A 22,187-nucleotide genomic window follows, 5' to 3' on the forward strand; every position below is an offset into this window, starting at 1 on the left:
GAATTACCTTTTAGTTTAGGTCAGTTTAGGATATGGTTAGGAAAAGAACCCCATTGGTTAATGTTACGGCTGCCAGCCTGGCCAGTGGGATGCAGGAGCCAGGCTCACCCAACCCTGGTGATCAGCCCGACACCGCCCCTCCTCCTCCTCTCTTCCAGGCTGCTGAGGAGCACAGCTGAGCTGAATCCTGTTGATGACCCACACCTGGCATAAAAAGGCTGTGCCTTCAGCAGTCTGGGAGGCAGATTCTTCCTGAGGCATCTGTTGGTTTAACTTTGTTGGAGAGAAAAAATAAAAAATAAAAAATAAGGATGGGTCGCTCATACTAAACTCACATACAGCACAGGATTATATCGATTGCTATTGTAACTTTGTAAAAATATATACAGATGCATCAAAGAATACTGCAGATCATATTGGCATAGCTTTTATTGTTCCTGAGTTTCATGTTAGAGTAAAAAAGAGGGTGAGTGATGGATTATCGGTATACACAGGAGAAATGCTCGCTATACTGTTAGCTGTTCAATGGGTGGAAGACAACAGACCATTATTCTCTTATTTGTTCAGACTCCAGCTCATCATTGACCGGTTTAAAGTACAGCTGTTCAGAAAGCAGACCAGACATACTACTAGAGATTCAGCTAACACTTTATAGGATAAGCATGATGGGACTTGTAATACATTTTTTATGGATTCCAGCTCATTGTGGAATCAGAGGTAATGAAGGAGTCCATAAGTTGGCTAAGGAAGCAACAATAAATACATCGGTTCAGTTGGATATTCACTATTGTCAAAGAGAGATCAAGAGCATAATAAGGCAAGAAATGAAGAAGAAATGGCAAAAACAATGGGAGGAGGAAAGGAGGGGAAGATGGTTGTATGACATTCAGAGAAGAGTAGGAGAAATGAGAAACACTGGACGGAGTGGGAGAGAGGAGGTGATCATTGCTAGGCTAAGGTTTGGACATACTGGATTAAATAATACATTATTCATGATAGGGAAACATAATACAGGGAAATGTGATTATTGTGGAGAAGACGAAACAATAGATCATGTTATGTTACATTATCAGAAATATCAGGCGGAAAGAAGGTTCACGCTCTTGGTCAGCTGAAAGTGAGACTGGATCTTGTTGATTTATTGAGACAAAATTCAAGGAGTGACTGTTTTCAGATTTTATTTCGGTTTTTCAGAGAGACAAGGGTGTTTGGGAGACTTTGAGGGTTTTTTTTCTTTTTTTTTTTCTTTCCCTGTTTGGTTTTGTTTTGTGAGCGCTGTTCCAGACCACACTCCACACTAGTTGGTGGCGGTAATGCACCATTGGTTGTTTGCCAACCGCCATTAAAACTCCAAAAGAAGAAGAAGTCTGGGAGGCAGCAGTGCAGGGGTTCTGCTGTCCTCCAGGCCTCGTTTTGGTTTTAACCCCTTTGTTTGAAAAGAGTTCGTTTTTTAAAGTTTTAACTCTGAGTTATGAGCTTTTGAAGGGAGAAGCTCTTAGAGGATCCAGAAGGATCTTTTGATGTTGTTGGGTAAAAGGTTAACTTGGTTTGATGCAATTTTATTGACTCCGGTTTTAAACACCTTCTGTGTTGGTAAAACTTTTAATATAAGTTTTAACCAGGTGTTTTTATAGTTGGTAATTGGTGTAATGTAAACCTTTTAGAGTTTTGTTTTGCATTATCACAATGCTCGCCATCTGTTTGCTCTTGTTTTTATAACCTTTTACAACAATTTAAACCATTTTAACTCCACTGTCTTATTTCTTATGTTACCCCCTCCTTCGCATTTTAACACCACCTGTCGGGGACGTAACAGCTAAGGTTAGGGTTAGTGTATGGGTTAGTCATAGTGGAGTCATTAAAATGAATGGAAAACAATGGAGGTGCACACAGACATATAAATACGTGTGTGTGTACTTGTCTGGAAGAGAAAGTTGAGAGACGCAAGAGCCAACACTCTGGATGAGCTTAAGGCCGCTATCGAAGCATCCTGGGCCTCCATAACACCTCAGCAGTCTGTGGCTGATTGCCTCCATGCCACGCCGCATTGAAGCAGTCATTTCTGTAAAAGGATTCCCGACCGAGTATTGAGAGCATAACTGAACATAATTATTTGAAGGTTGACTGTTTTGTATTAAAAACACTTTTCTTTTATTGGTCGGATGAAATATGCTAATTTTTTGAGATAGGAATGTAGGGTTTTCATGAGCTGTACGCCAAAATCATCAATATTAGAAACAATAGAAGGCTTGAACTACTTCAGTTGTGTGTAATGAATCTAATATATATGAAAGTTTAATGTTTATCAGTACATTACAGACAATAATGAACTTTATCACAATATGCTAATTTTTTGAGAAGGACCTTTATACCTCAAAGTGAGGACAAATAAGCTTTTCACCTGCAAACTGAGGACATTTTGCTGGTCCCCACTTTGGTACAATGTTACTGAGCCCTGCTGGTTAGTTTTAGAGGAATGGTGGGAACGAAGTTCTAGTTAGGGTTAGGTTTGCATTCTAGTGAGCTCCACATTTAGCCATGACCATTTTTCTTTCTTCTTAGAGCTGTTTTATAGTGGCCAGCAAGCTCTTCTTAGTGCACAGCTGGAGTGGACTGGGACCAGGGCTCTAAATATGATGTCAATATAAAAAACCTAATAGTGAATACTAATAATTATAATAATAATGCAGAAAGCTGTACGCCTGGAGATAGAACCCAATGGTAAAGGTACATGCTGCCACCTACTGATACGATTTATAACCCCAAGCCTTTTGTGGACAAAGTCAATTTAAATGGAGCTCGGTGGGGGGGCCATTAAGTGGCATGTGCTATCCCAGATCACTCCCTGGACACGCCCCTGGGACGGGCATCCGCTGGGGACACCACTGAGGTTTCTGTGATACAAAATAACTGAATTAGTGCTTCATTAGCAGCCTTATAGAGGGACATCTGCTGGTGGAGTTGAAACATGACAGCTGAGTCATCATAATCACGTCAAACCTGAACATTTATTAAGTGGATTGTATGTTTATTGACTCTGCAGTCCTCTATCAGTCCTAATATGAGTCTCACCACCTGCTGTCCCTTTGACTGCAGCTAAATGTGGCTACTGCTCACGTTCACATTATGTAGGCTACTCATTCGTTTACTCAAACTTCTGCTTGTATCATCTCTCACCCTGCTCATCTCTTCTTCTCACTTTTCCCTGGTTCGACTCCTGGACCCTGACGTCCTGCCGTTATCCACCCTAGCTTTATTTTGGGTAAAAACATTTTTTATTTAACATTTACTGCGGTTTGATATAAATTTAACCCTAACCCGTCACAACAAACACTGATTTGTTCAGAACACACAGCATGGAGAGCTGTTTTTCCCATAGAGTCTCCCAGAAGGTTGCTGCTTTTTCCCAAAAGGCCGTAGAGCCAGAAAATTACATAAAGAAAGTAAAAATATGTCAAAGCATGATGTGAAATAAACAAGTTGGGATGAAATGTTTGTTTTTGGTGTAAAACTTGATAATGAAGTAAACCAAGATATAGAGAAATGTTAAAACTGCAGACAGTGGCTCATTAGGGTTACGAAATTGGAATTCAAAAACATTCTCCATCCATCCACTTCTCTGGGGTTGGGCTGCGAGGGAAGCAGCCTAGGCAGAGAGGCCCTGACCTCCTTCTCCCCAGTCCTCTGTCTCCTCCCAGCTGGACGTGCCTGGGAAACCTCACCAGGGAAGCATCCATGGAGGCATCCTAAACGCCCTTCTTTTTTATGTGGAGTCCTCAAACCTAAAATATAAAAGAAGTAAATGGGACCCTGAGGAGACCTGAGAGGACAACCTTCTGTCCTGCCTGGGTGAGAGAGAGCAGGGGTGGGAAGCCTCACACATCCACATTCAGATGTGATGTTTAGATTCAGACTGAAACAGCTGTTGGAAAAAGGTTTGTTTGCAAAAGATTCAGGAAGAGATGAAAAAGTTAAGAGTGAATGAAGATTGTAATATTAATAAGGCTGTTTAAAGGGGCATTATGGAAGTTTGACAGCCAAGACATGTATAGAAATAATAAATTTCTTCTTCTTACATTCTCCTGCAATGCCCTGGTCCTGTAGAATGAGCCCTGGCATTTTTACTGTGATTGCCTGTTTTTCTGTAAAATCACAGAAAAAGAGAGATGCTCGGGTCGAGCAGGCTGCTTCATGCTCGTTCACGCTCAAGCATCGCCCGTAGCGTTTGCTATCCGTAGCTTTAGCAGCAGAGAGAGAGGTAGTGCCAACTCAGCAACTTTGTCGCTGTTCCTAACGCCTAGAGATGAACCTAGCTACATTTCTGAGGACCCTTAGCTACTTTCTGTAGAACTTTCTTCTAGATATTTCCTGCAAATTAGCTACAAAATAGCCATTTTCACTCCGAACCGTTCTTTGGTTTGACGTTTTCAGGTGTCATCAAGGATATAAAAGTTAACAGATACTGTGACTTTTACCAGAGTGTAGCTCACCTTGTAAGATGTCTGATTCCCATGCAGGAGAGCTGAATTCGATTCTGGATGTGAACATATTTCATTTAGAGTTTATTTTTTACATTAATGATATATTTTTTTACACTAAGATGCCCAAATATTTATTTGAGACTCGCCGAACGGCATTGAATTCACAGATAAAAAAGATGTGGGTTCAACTTTCATTTTGGAACAATTTTTCAAGCAAGGGAAGGGAATGATCTGAGCATGCAGGAGGACTGACCCATCATAAACCTTTGCCGGCTGTGCTGAAGAGAAAGGTACAGAGCCAAATTATTTAAATAATTAGCTGCACGTTCTCCTGTCCTCTGTCCTCCGGGCCACACACACACACACACACAGGTCTGTCTCCGCTGTTATTTTCGTTAAGGAGTGTGCACGTACAGCATGCGCGCCTCGTGCACGAGCCTACTATTGAAGCTGCCGTTACGCTTTTGGCCTGAGGGGGCAATCGCGAGCATAAAAATTCAAAAGTCCGAAAAGTCCCTTTAAATTCTTATTTATTTGCTCCCTAATAAATAAAAAAATCCAATTTATTTATTTATTCATAAAGCACCTTCCTGCCACCAACAGCGCTGAACACAACACAATACAAAAGTCACAACAAGAAAATAAAGCAAAGGAAAATATTAAATACTGAACAAAATCTAATCTCTATTGAATAAACCGAGCACAGCTTTTCAGTGTTTGAGTGAAACGTGGTAGTGAGATTGAAAGCGACCTCCTGGGAGCAAATATTGATTCATTGTTTCTGTATTAATGATTAATTCTCAGCTAAATAAAAGGACAAGGACGTGAGTTTGATGGTGAAGAGCCTGTGTGATGAAAGCTTCTGACATGTTTATGATATAATTGTGGTGTTTGAGCCCTGCGCTGGAGCGTGACGCAGGAGGAAACCAGCTACACGTGTTGAGCTGTTGGTGGTTTCTGATCTGGGATCAGCCCGTCGCCTCCAGGGACCATCAGGCTGTAACAGAAGAACGCTGCTTTGTGCCTCACGCCCACGCCGTCTACAGGAAGGAGGACAGAAGGGCTCATCAAGTGTCAAACTGGGTTTCAGATTTCTGCCACAAAGAGAATGCTGGTGTAATAATAAACAATAACAAACACACACACACAGAGTACCAGTACAGTCAGATGAACTCGCTCTAGTTTAGTGTTCACTTTGTTACAATGATGGGGGGATGACTTCTGCTGCTCGTCATTTGACAGGCTGGGTACATCTTGTACAAGTTACCTGTCCTACACACACACACACACACACACCCCCACACACACACACACACACACACACACACACACACACACACACACACGTGGTGGTTGGAGGGACCTGTGACGCTTGTGGTCAGCAGCCTCGCCTCTGTCAGCGCCCCAGGGCAGCTGTGGCTACATGGTAGCTCATCACCACGTTGTGAATGGATGACTCACTGATTGTGCTGTATAGTGCCTTGGGGGGTGGGGGTGAAGAACCCTAAGAAGGTCCTATACAAATACAGGCCATTTACCACATTTAGTGGCAGCATGTCCATAGGGGGCGCTAGGGCACCACCCCACCAGACTCACAGACAGAAGAAGATAAGAATCAGAAAACATGAAAATGAAACTAAGTGATTTCTACATCATGCAGACTATAAGTGTTGTGTTTAATATGCTTTTAAGAGTAGTTTAAAAATGTTATTTCCCACGACCAAATCATCTTGTGAATATATTTCCTGTTCCTTTTGGGCGCAGCAATCCCTACCATAGACCTTTTGAAGCCGGGTATGTGGCTGCTAATGTTCATTAACTTTGCTAGCTAGTGCCCAGGTCATTATTGTGGTGACTGCTAGTTACCTGTTAATCAAAATTGAAAGCTTTCATGTATTCCTCTGCGGTGACGGCTGGTGAATTATTTTCTTGGTGGGGCGCATTTTTTGCAATCTGTTTTCAGATGCGCTAACCACATTTCAGCTTAGCGTTACTTTTTTTTCTCAGAATTCAAAGACTGAGAAATAAAGGCCCTGTCCACACGTAGCCGGGGATCTGCCAAAACTTAGATATTTTTCTACGTTTTGGCATGTCATCCACATGAAAACGGAGTTTTTTCACACGAAAACGGATCTTTTTAAAAACTCCGGCCAAAGTGAAGATCTGCGTTTTCTCCGTTTTGGGTGTCTGCGTGTGGACGGACAAAACCGGAGTTTTAAGGTCCGCAACGTCACTTTCCACGACAAAAAATGCTGACATCACGTGTGCGACCTGTGTTTACACTAGCCAACAGCATGGATGCCCTCAGAGCTGCGCTCTGTCACTACCCGATCCATCAATTGTCCAAGCGCTTTTTGCTTGTTTGTTTTTGAATTACTGCTCCTTGCGGAAGACCACAGACGAAGGACGAGGTTAAGAATGGGGGAAGTACTGCCGCCTACAGGTCTGGCATGTCCTTAACAACGTATTTATCCGGGTACGTGTGGACAGAGTATGTTTTTTAAACGAGGTGGTGTGGATGCAAGTTTTTGGAGGGGCGGATATTCGTTTTTAAAAAACCCCGGCTACGTGTGGACTAGGCCAAAGGCTTCAGTGTAATTTTCTCATTATTTCTTTGTGCTTTAAAGGAGGTTTAGCTTGTAAGTGTCTGAAACAACCCGAGCACCTGGTCTGTGTTAGAATCTCCTTTGGCTTTTAGCATGAACCTGTCTAATTACTGGGAAACCTGCTTTTAAAGGTGTTTGTGTGACTCAGACGTTCTGCTCCGTTTCATGTCGGACTGCACTGTGACACAAATAAATGACTCTGAGAAACATCACAAGTCACATAAAACCTACGAATTTGTTCTGACAGCATTTTCTCCAGCGGTCCACGCTCATCATCGGCAGTGCTCCGGTGTCGGTGCAGGATCGGCTCGGGGTCCTTCGACTGCCGATGACGTCAAAGTAGTTGATTGGCTGAACATGAAGCTTACAGAAGTTACGTTGTCACGTTATGATTTGGATTGGTCAGAACAAATTTGCGGTCGTAGTCTTAGCGGTTGTAGTCCTGTAGTCCAAAAATCAACAGTTTTGGGAGAAAATATGTTTGAATTTCTAAAGGAAATGTAAATTATAAGCAAATGATAAACGGTGACCCTCAAAAGCTCTTGATGTTGATGAAATAGGGCAAAATAAAATATAAGAACTTTATTGAAAGACACCAAGCAATATTTTGAGTCAAACAGATGTGGCTTCACATATAAGAACTGTCTTATTGTTTGTCAGTCCGATGTTGGTTTTATGCAGTTTCACATTCTTTACAAAACAAACATAATATGGTGTTTTATTAACAAATTACAATTATAAAGAAAGCATTTAGGTGTTAACAAACAAGAATTTATTAACAAAACTGCTGATGTCTTTCCAAAACGTGTGTGTGAAAGCCAAGTAGATTTGCAGTAATGAAACATCATCAGCGGGCGCTGGACCCCGAGCAGATCCTGTACCGACACCAGGCGTCAGTTAAAGCCCCGCCCCCTAGTTTGACATCAACGGGCAGCTTTCTCCACACAGTTTATGTAAGATTCAAACTCAAAATGGGAGATTGACGTCTGGTCACCTGATGGCTCGTGGCTGTTGCTCTGCCTTTGCTGTCCAATTTAACTTTGCTAGCAGACTCACCTTGGTGTCTGAATCTCTGCCTGCCGTAAATTGTGTGATGCTACTCTGAAACAAAGAATATTGACTTAGAGGAATTTCTTCTAAATTAAACTAAGCCTTTGTTCTTCCATTTGAAAATGTCTATCAGGGAAACACAAGTCCTGTTTGTTGTTTAAAAAGGTTACTCTGCAGCCGCGCAAAACCCAAACGAGGGGCAGGAAGTGTTTTGCTCCACAACAAAACACAGAGGTACACAGCGCGATGGATGAAAGCGATTTTACTAAGGCATTAAATGAGCTGGCACCAAGCCCCCACAATGCGGCTCAAAAATTGAGGCCAACCCGGAAATTCCAAAAATTGCAGTTCCACCCTCATCCGCTGGGGGCTGGTGTCAGAAGCGAGCAAATCCTCATTGACTCCCATGTTAAAAATACCAATTTCACAGCAGAAATAAACATGTTTACAGCTGGTACCAAAACATGTTTTTGGTTTAAATTATCTAGTTTACACTCATGACAACTCTGAGGGGGGTGAGTTTTTCTCACTCTTCTGTTTGTGTATTAAAAGCCTAAAATTCTGTATAATTAATGAGCATCCGACCCACGTGACCACAGAGCTAGCTCCATGGAAAGGCCTCAGTAGAGCCTCGGCCTTGCTTGGAAACTGCTCCGGGATTTTGAGTCTCTGTGTTTGTGTATTCTTTTTTGGATATTATTTGTGCAATTGTTGGACAAAATGACTTGCTGTGGCATTAATTGCACTAATAGAGCATCCAAGGAGTCTCCACTTCATTTTTTTGGTAAGTAAAATTATATTTATGTATTTTAGGTCACTGCCGAGCTGAGCTTAGATTTTAACATGTACTGTTTAACCATGAAATTTAGATGTAATAGGGTAAAACCCAGTGCATTTAACATAATGCTGCACTTTAGAAAATGGGTTGAAATATAACATGTTGGTGGAGCTGGGTTCCGACTATCGGCTTGTGGAGCTCTCGGGAGACCGATGTTTTCCACCCGTTCTCCCCTCCCCGCAGCTTGGCGCATCTCTGTCTGATCGCGGCTTCTGTCTGCTGTGCGGGCTGCCGGCTTTCAGCAGCTTTCGGGAGACCTCTGTGTTCCACCCGGTTTTACCCAGCGGTCAGCCCGGCGTATCTCTTGACTCAGAAGCTCTGGTGTTGTGCACAGTTAACTCCGGTTGTAGCTAGGTTGCTACCTCCGTTAGCGTAGCTCCCACCTCCGCGTTAGCTTTGGGTTAGCTTCAGGTTAGCTTGTAGCTAGTTCGACCAGGTGTCATCAGTTGATCCCAGCCTTACAGCCCCACCCTCAGCTCCACCTCTCTTCCCTTTTGTGGAATTGTCTGGGCTTGACGGAACCTGTGACACGGTCAAAATGGCGGCCACCTCCCATTTAACCTCAAAAACGTGTTATTGGAGTCTATGGAAATGAATTGTCCAGTATATATGTCGATGGCTGGCATAGACGGGATATTGCGAAAAAATACCTCTTCTTTTAGGTCATGACCCTTAAAAGTCACACTTTTCATTCACTGTGGGTAATTTACCCAGCGCAGAAGCGATCACAACAAACTACCCTGTGTTGCTTGCTATCTTCACATTACAGTGCTAACCACATGAAAGACTTTTAAAGGCCTGGAAGCCTATAGTTGTTTTATTTTAGGTTGGTTAACCTTTAAGTGAACCGGAGAAGCTTTAAATGACCATCGTCTTGTTTTTGCTTGGAAGTGAGATGTGCTATTTTACTCATTAACTCTTAATAATAATGCTATCGCTAATGCTAACAATGAGTATGTGCCAGGATCTACTTGTAACCAACTTTTTATGACTTTATATATCCAAATTTCTGGTACTTTTGTTTAATTTAATAAGGTATGAACCTTATTAACCCTAACCCACATTACAACACTAAGCTAACTGCTAAAAACATTAGCACTCTGAAAGCTATTTGCGGAGAGGACTCTTGAAAACAGTAGCAAACTTTTAACCTGTTGTTTTTATGGCTGTTTCTAAGCAACTGTGTTATAAAACACTCCGTAATCTCCTAGCTGTTAGAAAGTGGTCGCTTTAAACTCCGGCATCGTCCATTTCAGCTCCTGTTTTTAGCCGTAGTTTACTAATTCACTTCTGCCGTCTTATTTGAGTACATGTTTTTTTTAAGTCCTTTGTGGCACACTACATTCAGGACTTGAAAAAAAATGTTTCTTTGTCTCGATTAGATTGATTGAAATAACCGTAGACCACATAGATTTTCGGCATTTTAACCCCGAGTCACCAAAGTAATTAGGGTTTTGTGCAGCGCCAGCTACTTCCGAACCCCATCTGCATTTGGTGACATAAATGCAACGTCATGTGAAACCCAGCAATTACGATCCTTTTTAAATCACGTGATCAGGCCCAATATCTGATCACGTGATCAGATCGAACCACCCGTAATGAAAACCTTTAAAAAATAGCTTAAATCATCAAAATCAGTTATATTTGCCTTGTGAGAAAAATGATCTAAAAAACAAAAAGAACGTTTCTGTTCTTAAACCTTTTTATTTATTCCTGCAGCAGACTTAGATGACCAAGTTCTGATCAGAAGGAGTTTGGTGTTCCATCACTTTCCGCTCACTTTTGTTGCTTTGTCTCTAGGACTCCTTGAGCCTCGTCTTCACAGAATCTTCCACTCAGTTCTCATCAGATTACATGAAACTAGATCCTAAAGGTCCATCGACAGCACAAAAAACCCAAATTTCTTTTGTAAACTAGAACAGGTGTACACTTGGACCAGAACATTCATGACTCTGCTATTTTATTAATAGTTTAATACCCTTTGATTCACATCAATATGTATAAATATGCTGATAAAAGCTTAATGCAAAGTATTTTACTCATTTTTGTTAAACCCTGAATACATTTTTAAGTTTTTCATCATTTAATGACTCAGAATAACTTTAGCAATACCTCAGGAAGCTTCCTCTGGGATATTCTGTTTTCCAGCAGTAGCAGCATTTACAAAAATAATCACAACACACATCAACATTTTTAAGGTAAAAAAGTAGGTAAGAAAGAAAATATTTACAAAAAACGAGCATTACTAATGCTGCTTGTATTGCACATCATATTGGACATTTGCAAATAGCGTTGCATAGAACGCCTCTTGTTTATTGCAATGCATGTCTCCATTGACAATCATCGTCTTTTAAAAAGAAGTTTCCTTTTCCTTCATCCTGCTGCTAGCACCACTGGTTCTTCCATGATTCATTTTGTTTTTGTTTAATTTTTTTTTTTTTTTTACTGTGTTATGAGTAGGGATGGGTACCTTTGACATCTGAATTGATTCGGTACTAATTCCCGGTACCTAGGAATCGATACCGGTACTTAACGGTACCATTTTTCGATACTTTTGAGTGTTTAATATTTTTATTCTCTTTTATAATTAAATATATATTTTTCTCAATTTATAACCATATTTGATAAATATCACGACAAATAACATACAACTGTTTGTATTTTAACATCGTCCTTGTAGTTTTATAAGCTGATAATTAAACTGAAGCAAACATCTTTACTGTGAACTAAATTTACTGTGTATCTTCATTCCTTTTGCCGTCCTTTTTCTTTGATTTTTCCTACTGGGAAGTTAGAATTTCCGAGGAGAAAGCGAACACACCATTAGCTGATAGCAATGGTGGTAATGGAAGCCAATTTATCAGGCTAACGTTATCTTAAACAGTTTATTTAACTGCTGGAGCAGATTTAAACGATGATGCCTCACACTTAGATCGTTGTCGCTGGTTTCATCTTCACCCAATCACCCGTCGCATTTAGTAAAGTGAAGCCAAACTTTAGAGCGCGTTCATGTTCTTCTAGTCGGAAATTCTGAGTTCCGAGGAGAAAGCGAACGCACCATTAGCGGAACGGAAGCTAACACATTAAGCTAACGTTATCTTAAACATTTTATTTACCTACCGGAGCAGATTAAGATGAGGATGTATCACTTAGATCGTTGTCGCTGGTTTCATCATCACCCAGTTACCCATCACATTTAGTGAAGTGGACCCAAGCTTTAGCGTGCATTCGTTCTACCATGCTGCTCTGTTTACAACTGGCTCGCAGCGACCGACGTAACACTCTTGCGCATGCGCAGCTGTCTAGGCAAGTTCTCGTTAAGAAGGACGGGTTCCGAAACGAGGCACCATTTCAAATGACGTGAGTCGGTGCTCAGTCGGTCCTATGGAATTCGGTCGGTACCTTTAAAAGTACCGAATTCGGTACCCATCGCTAGTTATGAGCCACTGTTAGTATGTCAGAATTGACAGAAATGTTAATTTAAAGCTGTGATAGCAAATTTGGAAAACAAATTAGCTTAACATGTTTTTAATCAACATAGTATAAAAATATTTTGGAGATTATAAAACAAAACATAAAAATAATGAAGATGTTTTCTCACATTTGTCTAAAAACCTCCACCAATAACACGTTTCAGACCAAAAGCAACCGTCTGGTTGTGGGTTTCTGGTTCCAGCAGAGAAGATCCCCGAGGAGAAGAGTGAGTGTTCTGTAGAGCCATCTGAATCTAAATCTATCAATAACTGATTTAATTTAATTTAATTTAATTGTTTAACAGTGTTTTTCAACTCAATGTTTGAGACTCTTATTTTGAAAGGGTGAAGGAAGTTCTTCAAGTTGCTTTGTGGAGTAAAGAGAATAAATCACATTTAGTTATTTGAGTAAAATCACATCTAGAAACTGCACTTATCTTAACAACAACAACAACAACAACAGTGTCGGTAGCATTGTTTTTAACGAGCCTTTCCCTTCTCTGCTTCTCCCCGGGTTTCTGTGGCACGACGCTCCTTACGTTTACAAAATGATGAAAAGCTACTTTAACAAGTAGAGAAAATGTTGATAGTTGATTTATAATCAGAACCATGAACAGCAGCACTGTGTGTGACGCCCTCAGCAGTGGCATGTCCAGATCTTTTTAAATGGAGTGGCCCAGGTGAGGCACAGCTTTGTGTATGGGTGGCACCAATTGTTATGCTTTTTTTTTTGTGTTTTACCCCCAAGCCTTTTGTGGACAATGAAAAGCCTATTTAAAAGTAAATTAGTGTGGTGGCACCTGGGGTGGCCAATCAGATTCCAAGGGTGGCATGCGTGTCCAGGCCACTCCCTGGACACGCCCCTGACCCTCAGACGTACAAAGACACCTTTCTGCTGTCCGTTAATATTAAACTGGGGGATAAAACATTGATTATCCCTTTAGCCTTTGTTTTCCTTATTATCATGTCAATTCCAAAAGGGAAGACCAAACTGAAAGACACAATGCGCACAAATCACACATTGGACTTAAAACGTTTTCTTCAATAACCTCAGTAATACCTCTAACACGACGCTATATTGTCCACGTAAAGAAGATTTTCCTTAAATGTGCACGTTAAACCGTTTTTATACATTAGCTGTAGAATCAGCCATTCATAATTAAATAATCCTCTAAATTAACTTCCTGTTCTTTGTGGCATCTGATCAGACTTAGTGGAGTTTTACAGCTTCTGAAATAATAATATCCACGTTTCCGAGGAGGCGTTGACCCTAACCCAGATTCTCACAATAGTTAAAGGTCATAAGAAAAGAGTCTCATCAGACCAAATAGAAGCAACACAGAGGGCTGAAAACAAAAAAAGGTTCAAACACTGAACAATTCTGTGAAAATAATATAAAAAACTTAAATCTCTGGGGAAGAAAAACCGAATCCTCACTGGTTCATTTGTTGTAGAATGAATGAAGAAGTGAATGAGAAAGTGATATGGGCTAAAAAAGGATCTTACTGGGAAGTTCAACCGTCAACCAACAATACAGTTGGAGAAGATAATGGACGTGACGCAGCTAACTGGTAGGATATAAGGGACAGAAGCAGAGGACTCCACACTTCACCTGATCCAGATAGGAAGTAAGTTTTCTGTGGTTTCTTACTTAATTAGTAAATTTAGAAGTCTTCCTTTTCCTGTAAAAACATTTAAAATGACCAAAAATGGCTGACTGTTTTTAAAACGGTTGTTTATTGGCAGAACGTATTTATTGTGTAACTGATCCTGGTACCTTGACTTTGTGTTTTAGATCTCCGCTCTGCGATCATGAAGGTTCTCTGTGTCTCTCTGGCACTTTGCCTGGTCCTGACCACGAGTCGAGCTGGTCCCATAAACTCTACTGCCCCCCCTTACACGAAGGGCCCTTTCTCTTACCAAGGGAACTTTCCTACCAACGCAGAGCCCTCCCCTGCTGAACCAGACAAGCCCCCTACTCATCAGGTTATGGTTTCTGCCCAGGGGAACTTCACTGCTCCCTCAGAATACCATCCTACTGGCTTTGGTGGTTTGTGCAAGACGCTGCAGCAGCAGAACTGCAAACCCTCACTGGGAGCGTTCTGCCCACAATGTGATGACAAAGGGAACTTCCTCCCCATGCAATGCATTGGGTCGACTGGGTACTGCTGTTGCGTCAACACCATCACCGGGAAGATTATCCCCGGCACATTAACGCCACCAGGAACCAAACCACTGAACTGTGGTGAGTGCATGCGTCTGAATCTTTGCAGGTTTAGATTAATTTTTCTCTAGGTGTGGATATTTTTGTATTTGAAGGTAAGGTTGATGGAAGTTTTTGCTCATGTGAAACGGGAACAAAGAAATTTAGATGTTTTAAATATTTGAGGGCGCTTTACAAAGCAAACATTCAAATTGAACCAACTAAAGAATGCAGTGAATTCAATTCATTATTGAAATAAACGGAAAGTTTTCTAACAAGGAAACCCGGTAGATTTCATAGAGTCACTGATTTGCTGCCTTCACTCTGTTTTGTCTGACTTTACAGCACTTCATCTTGTTAGGTAAGCATGTAGTGACAGTGGAGGGAATAATCTGTCACGACACAGGCACACAAACACACACACACACACACACACACACTACAAACGCGCACACTCACTACACACACAAAGGAAAACTGGAGTAGGACTAAATAAAACCATTTACTTTCATTTATGTCAGCTTTAAATAAAATAATTTATGAATGGTAAATGGTAAATGGCCTGTATTTGATATAGCGCCTTCTAGAGTCCTGGAACCCCCCAAGGCGCTTTACAACACAATCAGTCATTCACCCATTCACACACACATTCACACACTGGTGGGGGTGAGCTACAAAGTAGCCACAGCTGCCCTGGGGCGCACTGACAGAGGCGAGGCTGACGAGCACTGGCGCCACCAGTCCCTCCGACCACCACCAGCAGGCAATGTGGGTTAAGTGTCTTGCCCAAGGACACAACGACAGCGACAGACTGAGCGGGTCTCGAACCTGCAACCTTCCGATTGCGAGGCGAGCACTTAACTCCTGTGCCACCGTCGCCCCAAATTGAAATTGAGGAAATGTCAGTGGTAGAATGGCCATGTGTGTGTGTGTGTGCTGCATGCATGAGTGCGTGTGTGTAAGCTGTTGATCATGTCTGGTTGTGTTTTTTGTAGAAAAGTTTGCAGAAAATACAGATGAGGACATTGATGAAGATTCACATGAGAAAAAAGAAAAGCACCACAAAAAGGAAAATGAGAAGTCCGAAGAGGAGGATTCAGATGAGGACTCCGATGAAGATTCAGAAGAAGATTCTGATGAGGATTCGCATGAGAAAAAAGAAAAGCACCACAAAAAGAAAAAGTCCGAAGAAGAGGATTCAGATGAGGATTCAGATGAAGATTCAGTTGAAGATTCTGATGAGGATTCACATGAGAAAAAAGAAAAGCACCACAAAAAGAAAAAGTCCGAAGAAGAGGATTCAGATGAGGACTCCGATGAAGATTCAGATGAGGATTCAGATGAAGATTCTGATGAGGATTCGCATGAGAAAAAAGAAAAGCACCACAAAAAGAAAAAGTCCGAAGAAGAGGATTCAGATGAGGATTCAGATGAAGATTCAGATGAGGATTCTGATGAGGATTCAGATGAAGATTCTGATGAGGATTCAGATGAAGATTCAGATGAAGATTCTGATGAGGATTCACATGAGAAAAAAGAAAAGCACCACAAAAAGAAAAAGTCCGAAGAAGAGGATTCGGATGAGGACTCCGATGAAGATTCCGATGAGGATTCAGATGAAGATTCAGATGAAGATTCTGATGAGGATTCACATGAGAAAAAAGAAAAGCACCACAAAAAGAAAAAGTCCGAAGAAGAGGATTCGGATGAGGACTCCGATGAAGATTCCGATGAGGATTCAGATGAAGATTCTGATGAAGATTCTGATGAGGATTTGCATAAGAAAAAAGAAAAGCACCACAAAAAGAAAAAGTCCGAAGAAGAGGATTCAGATGAGGACTCCGATGAAGATTCAGATGAGGACTCCGATGAAGATTCAGAAGAAGATTCTGATGAGGATTCGCATGAGAAAAAAGAAAAGCACCACAAAAAGAAAAAGTCCGAAGAACAGGATTCAGATGAGGACTCCGATGAAGATTCAGATGAGGATTCGGATGAAGATTCAGATGAAGATTCTGATGAGAACTCGCATAAGAAAAAAGAAAAGCACCACAAAAAGAAAAAGTCTGAAGAACAGGATTCAGATGAGGACTCCGATGAAGATTCAGATGAGGATTCAGATGAGGACTCGCATAAGAAAAAAGAAAAGCACCACAAAAACAAAAAGTCAGAAGAAGAGGATTCAGATGAGGACTCTGATGAAGATTCCGATGAGGATTCTGATGAAGATTCCGATGAGAAAAAAGAAAAGCACCACAAAAAGAAAAAGTCAGAAGATGAGGATTCTGATGAAGATTCAGATGAGGACTCCGATGAAGATGCAGAAGAAAAGAAAAAGTGCCCAGAAGATTGGTACAATTTTGAAGATCAGTGTTTTATCTTCATTGAGACTGAGAAGACTTGGGCCCAAGCCGAGGTGAGGGTTTGACGGATGGTCAGGTCTCCTCAGTGGTGACACAGCCTTTTATGCCTGCTGTTCTACTTTAGAATTTACAAAATGTTTTTTTCTTTTGCAGTTTTACTGTCAGTTTGTTGGAGCCAACCTGGCATCAGTCCACAGTTTAGAAGAAAATGTCTTCGTCCAGTCTTTGACCAGAGGAGACTCTCACAACTTCCCAGAAACCTGGCTTGGAGGAACTGATGCTACACATGTGAGGAGATATTCTAAATATCGTCAACATATCTTTAACATTAGAAATTTTCTGTAAATTTTTTGTTACATCAATTAGTTTTTTTTTGCCCTTTATAAGTGTGCTTCCATTTATTTCACACACACACACACACACACACACACACACACACACACACACACACACACACACACACACACACACACACACACACACACACACACACACACACACACACCAATAAAAACTGGTTCCTTTTGAGATCACCAAAAGTGTGTTCAGGTAAAATGATTCTTACAAAGAGTAACAACGTCTTTTTAGCACTGAACCTCATTGTTGAGATGTTTGTACACCTCATTAAGGCCACCTACTAAAATACTTGAAATGAATCATTTGAAAGAACCTGTTATCTACTCTTTTATTGTTCTCTATTTTTTATTCAAATATTGTTTTTTTTTATTATTTAATTGTGCTTTTGCTTCCACAGCCTGACTTTTGGCTGTGGACGGACGGCTCCAGCTTCCAGTATGAAAACTGGCAGGATGATGATCACAAGGATAAGGATGCACACTGTCTGAAGACCAACTATGAATGTAAGGATGTTTTCCACAACACACATGTGAAACGTAGACAGAAGATTGAATACATCATAAAGTCTTCACATTGTCACATTTATGAATCGTTTGATTGTTTTCTGTCTGTTTTTTTCTGCAGTGAAGTTGAAGTGGACGGCTGCTCCCTGCAACCAAACTCTGCCTTTTGTCTGCTCCAAGAGCCTCAAACACAACGATGACTAACATCTGAGAAGAAACCGAATGCTTGCTTCGGACAGCAAATGTTCATGTTTTATTTGACTAGAAATTAAAAAAATAACCTGTATCTGACGTAAGTTTAGAGATCCCTTTCCTCATAGTTGTCTGTGTTTTAAGCGTAATAAAAACTATTAACGTGTGCAATTGTTAATTTTATTAAATAAGCAAAAGCAGTTTGAGATTATGGAAAAAACACTTATCCATCCTCATTTATTGGTGAGATTAAATATGTAGTTTCATCAGAAAAGTAACAGTAGAATCAGTGTTTAAGGGTAACTTATGGGAATGGTGAAACTTTAAAATTGAGTTTGAATCATTGCTGTCCTACAGGTAGACAGCTTTCTTCTGGAAACATCTACAACTGCACGCTTTATTTTGACGGTCAATTCGAAGACTTGTTAAACAAGAAGTAGCTCATGTAGGGCTGCTCGACTTGAAGGTCGAAGGCCCGATTCCAGGGCCAGATTAACACTTTGTTGTACCCTGGGCAACAATATTCAAGGGCCCCATCATCACGACCCAAGGATCACCATAATATGGTCACATACAGAATATTTTACTGTAATATGCAGTAAATATACTCAATACTTGAATGCCTGACATCACGTAACCCGCTCAGGGTAACCTTTGACCCACCTCGTGTGGACTGACCAATGAGGAGAGAGTCTTAACTTGAGGCCCTCTCTTCATTGGTCAGTCTGCATGAGACTGACTCTCAACTGACGTTCAGTCATAGGCAGCGAAGCGTCTGTGCAGCGCAAAAGCCCGGGTGGACAGTTTGTTTAATATAGGGTGACCATATTTCCATTTCCAAAAAAGAGGACAGGGGATCTGTGCCTATGACATCACACTATGGCAACACCACACACACCACGTTGGGACCCATTTTTTTGTAAGAACTAAATTAATATCAGATTCTGCCAATAAAAGGGCTCTAAAACAATTCATATGTAAATATTTTGCATATTTAATGCAAAATCTCATTTTTATGCTTTAGTGCTGCAACAAGGTTTTATTAACAATAAATTATAACTTTTGTTTTACTACAGCATCGGTAAGCTTCCTGTGCACAGATTATTAAGGATGCTTGTTTCAGCTGTGAGATTAGACGATAGGATCAATGAAAAAATAAGTTGTCACACTGGAAACTTTCAGAGAATCCACAAATAGTGGCTTTCAAATGGTTTTGTTACTTTTTGCAAGTTTATAAAAGAAGCAGATGAGACAGCATGTCTGATAATTTAGTTTTTCATCTGATAATATTAGAACATGTCAGTAATATCCGAGGGGCTTTTATAAACACTTTATAACTAACACTACTGGAGAGGGTATGAATTACACAGAGGCTTCTGGGGAGCCCAGCTATGGGGGTGGGGTGATGGTGGTGGTGGTGTGTGTGTGTGGGTGGGTGGGGGGGTCATTTTGCCTTGGCCCCCAAAATGTCTTGAAACGGCCCTGGGTGTGTGACTGAGTTTTGAAGGTGATCTGAATTGTATTAGATGTATAAATATTACATGTGTATAACTTATTGTTTTATACAGGTAAAAACGTGTAGTTGGAGATAAATCTACCTACATTTTACTTTTCAACACTTTTTGTTTTCTTGTTTTTATTGAAGTATTTCCTGTCCTGTCTGTCCCTCATCTTCCTGCATCTCCTCTAAACTCTCCAGAAAATCTGCTGCCTGGATTCTTACTTTTTCATCTCATCAGTTACTTCTGAGCAGATCAAAGAGATCTCCTGACCACAAAGCGGAGAGCGTGTTTCGATGCGTCAGTGAGGTGACATCACCACAGCACAGGTGATGAGCTCCGCAGCGACAGAGCGCTTCAGGCACAAATAAGACAGAAAGTAAAGAACATGTGCGGACATGAACGATCGTGTGTTAATCATAGTTTTTTGGTTGCGCCACTTTGAGAATGGACCGTGCGCTGGAAGCAGCCGCCTGGAGCGCTGCGCACCGATCATCGCTCTGCCGCTCTCTGCTGAAAAGAGTCCATGAATGATAATATAGTAATATAGGTAGAAAACTTTTTTCCGGCTCCCCTGAATGTGTAGGAAATACAGCTCCCCCATCCCTGCTCCTGGATGAAAAGCCGGACATTTTCATCAATACAAGAACCCGGACAGAGTGAAAAGTGGACATGTCCGGGGAAAACAGGACGTACGGTCACCCTAGTTTAATATAAAGCGGGAGATTGCAGATACAGTATTTTGTTCGTGCCTTTGCTGCCCTGGGCCCTTTAGATTTTGTGGGCCCTGGGCAATTGCCCAGTTGCCCATATGGTTAATCCGGCCTTGCCCGATTCCAGTACTTGCACTGAACCCTGTGATCTCCTGTGAAGTGCTCTTGGAGGAAGTGCACATTAAGGGCTCAAGTGTACGCAAGTAGGGCTGCAGCTATCGAATATTTTAGTATTTGTGACAATTTATTAATAATGCCCAGAAACAAAATTAATGCATCCTTCTTTCTTTCCGTACTTATTTTTAATCAAATACAAAAAAACTTCTCTCATCAGCATAAAGTTTTGTCTTCTTTCCTCCGAGTGCACAAGCACAACCCCTGACCCCTTTAACCCGACCCGGTGGCGAGGTTTTCCACGTCAGACATTCTTCTCTGAGAATAAAATGGAAAAATATGAAACAATAAAAGCTTTTTCTGTATTTTGGTGTCTGCCAAAAAATTAATAAATCATCATCATCATCAACCTTTATTTATAAAGCACATTTAAACGGCAACAACGCCAACCAAAGTGCTTTACACGACAATACGTCACCAAACTAGATACAGCAACATAAAATAGATAAAACAAATAAAAACTATAATAACAAAAAATAAATAAATAAATAAAAAGCAGGAAAGCACAAGGGTTAAACAGTCTCAGCCGGGAAGGCCAGGGAATAAAAATGTCTTCAACACAGAATATGATTGTAAACCTGTAGATTGAAAGAAATCATTTAATAAGGAGTGAAAGTCTCGTCTTCTGCACGGACCTTGGAGTTGCAGCTCAGATGAAGGACTCATTGTTCTGGCTATCTTCTGGATGATGCTGCTAGGGATGGTTAAGCATGGAATTGTTTTGGTACAGGGAAGAACACAACATTCCTAGCAGAGGAAGGCTGCTGGACACCCGACAGTCTATTTGACCTCTGACCCTGCTGTGGACAAATAACCTTGTTAGACATTTCCAACATTACATACCTAACTCACAAACTATAGTATATACATGAATGGATTCATCAACACTAGGGATGCCCGATATGGTCGACATCCAAACATTTCGATGCTAAGGCTGATTCCTTCTTCTCACTTCTTGAGAGGCTTTAAGTCGGGATCCTATGTGCACCAGAGATGGCTGGGTGTTCAGAAGGAAATGCCCAGAGTTGGTAAAACTCAGTGACACAAGGTGGGCAGGTAGAGCTTTGGCTTGTAGAAACTTAATAGATCGTTTACCTGCTGTGTCGCATGTTCTTCGGGAAATAAGCACAGAAACTGGCGTCAGATCCATCGATGCTCAACGTTTGTATGCAAGATTGAAACACGAAGCTGCTTTCTGATTCACTGCGGTCACCTTCTGTTGATTTAGCTATGGCAGTAGCCAGAAGACATGGTTACATTTCAGGATTACAGGACTGACATTCTGTCATCAACTATGGCGTGACTTAATGGAGAATGCCAAACAGAGCAATGTAGGTACTTGGAGAGTACAGAGGCTTTTTTCCTCCTCTCCTCCCAATCTTATCCCAAGGCTCTTTGTCTGTCTTTGGGTGTACGGCGCTTCTGCATTTTTTCTGGAAACTGGAGATTATTAAAAATGGACCTGGTCAGTTGGTCTCTCAATGCGATTGACAAAATTTTTTCAACGATGAGAACGGGAGAAGGGGCTCCCGGATGCCCCCCTGGGACAGAACCAGCTGGGCATATCATGGACTCCTGGAAACCGTGGAACCTGATCTGCTTATCTCAACTGTCTGTAGAGGATTCTGAAGACGTCTGGATATTCGTGGTGTTGGTGTCAGGTTTCGTGCTCTTTGGCCTGAGCGGTTACCTGGCTTACCGGAAAATTAATGAGCTGTCGAGGAATATTGGCTCA

At 41.2% G+C, this 22,187-nt stretch overlaps 2 protein-coding genes across 2 annotated transcripts in view; both read left to right on the forward strand.

Moving 5' to 3' along the window:
- Positions 1-22,187, forward strand: part of fgb (fibrinogen beta chain) — a 199,461-nt gene that overhangs the window by 160,532 nt on the left and 16,742 nt on the right. The gene's annotated exons all lie outside the window — the stretch shown is intronic.
- On the forward strand, positions 13,728-18,233 carry LOC107376776 (serine-aspartate repeat-containing protein F). Its single transcript, XM_054747277.2, has 5 exons — positions 13,728-14,693; positions 15,647-17,067; positions 17,168-17,302; positions 17,769-17,874; positions 17,996-18,233. Exons 1-5 carry the CDS (start codon positions 14,261-14,263, stop codon positions 18,076-18,078), a joined length of 2,178 nt encoding a protein of 725 aa, XP_054603252.2. The 5' UTR covers positions 13,728-14,260; the 3' UTR covers positions 18,079-18,233.

This window comes from Nothobranchius furzeri, chromosome 2 (assembly GCF_043380555.1).
Source record: "Nothobranchius furzeri strain GRZ-AD chromosome 2, NfurGRZ-RIMD1, whole genome shotgun sequence".
Classification (NCBI taxonomy): domain Eukaryota; kingdom Metazoa; phylum Chordata; class Actinopteri; order Cyprinodontiformes; family Nothobranchiidae; genus Nothobranchius; species Nothobranchius furzeri.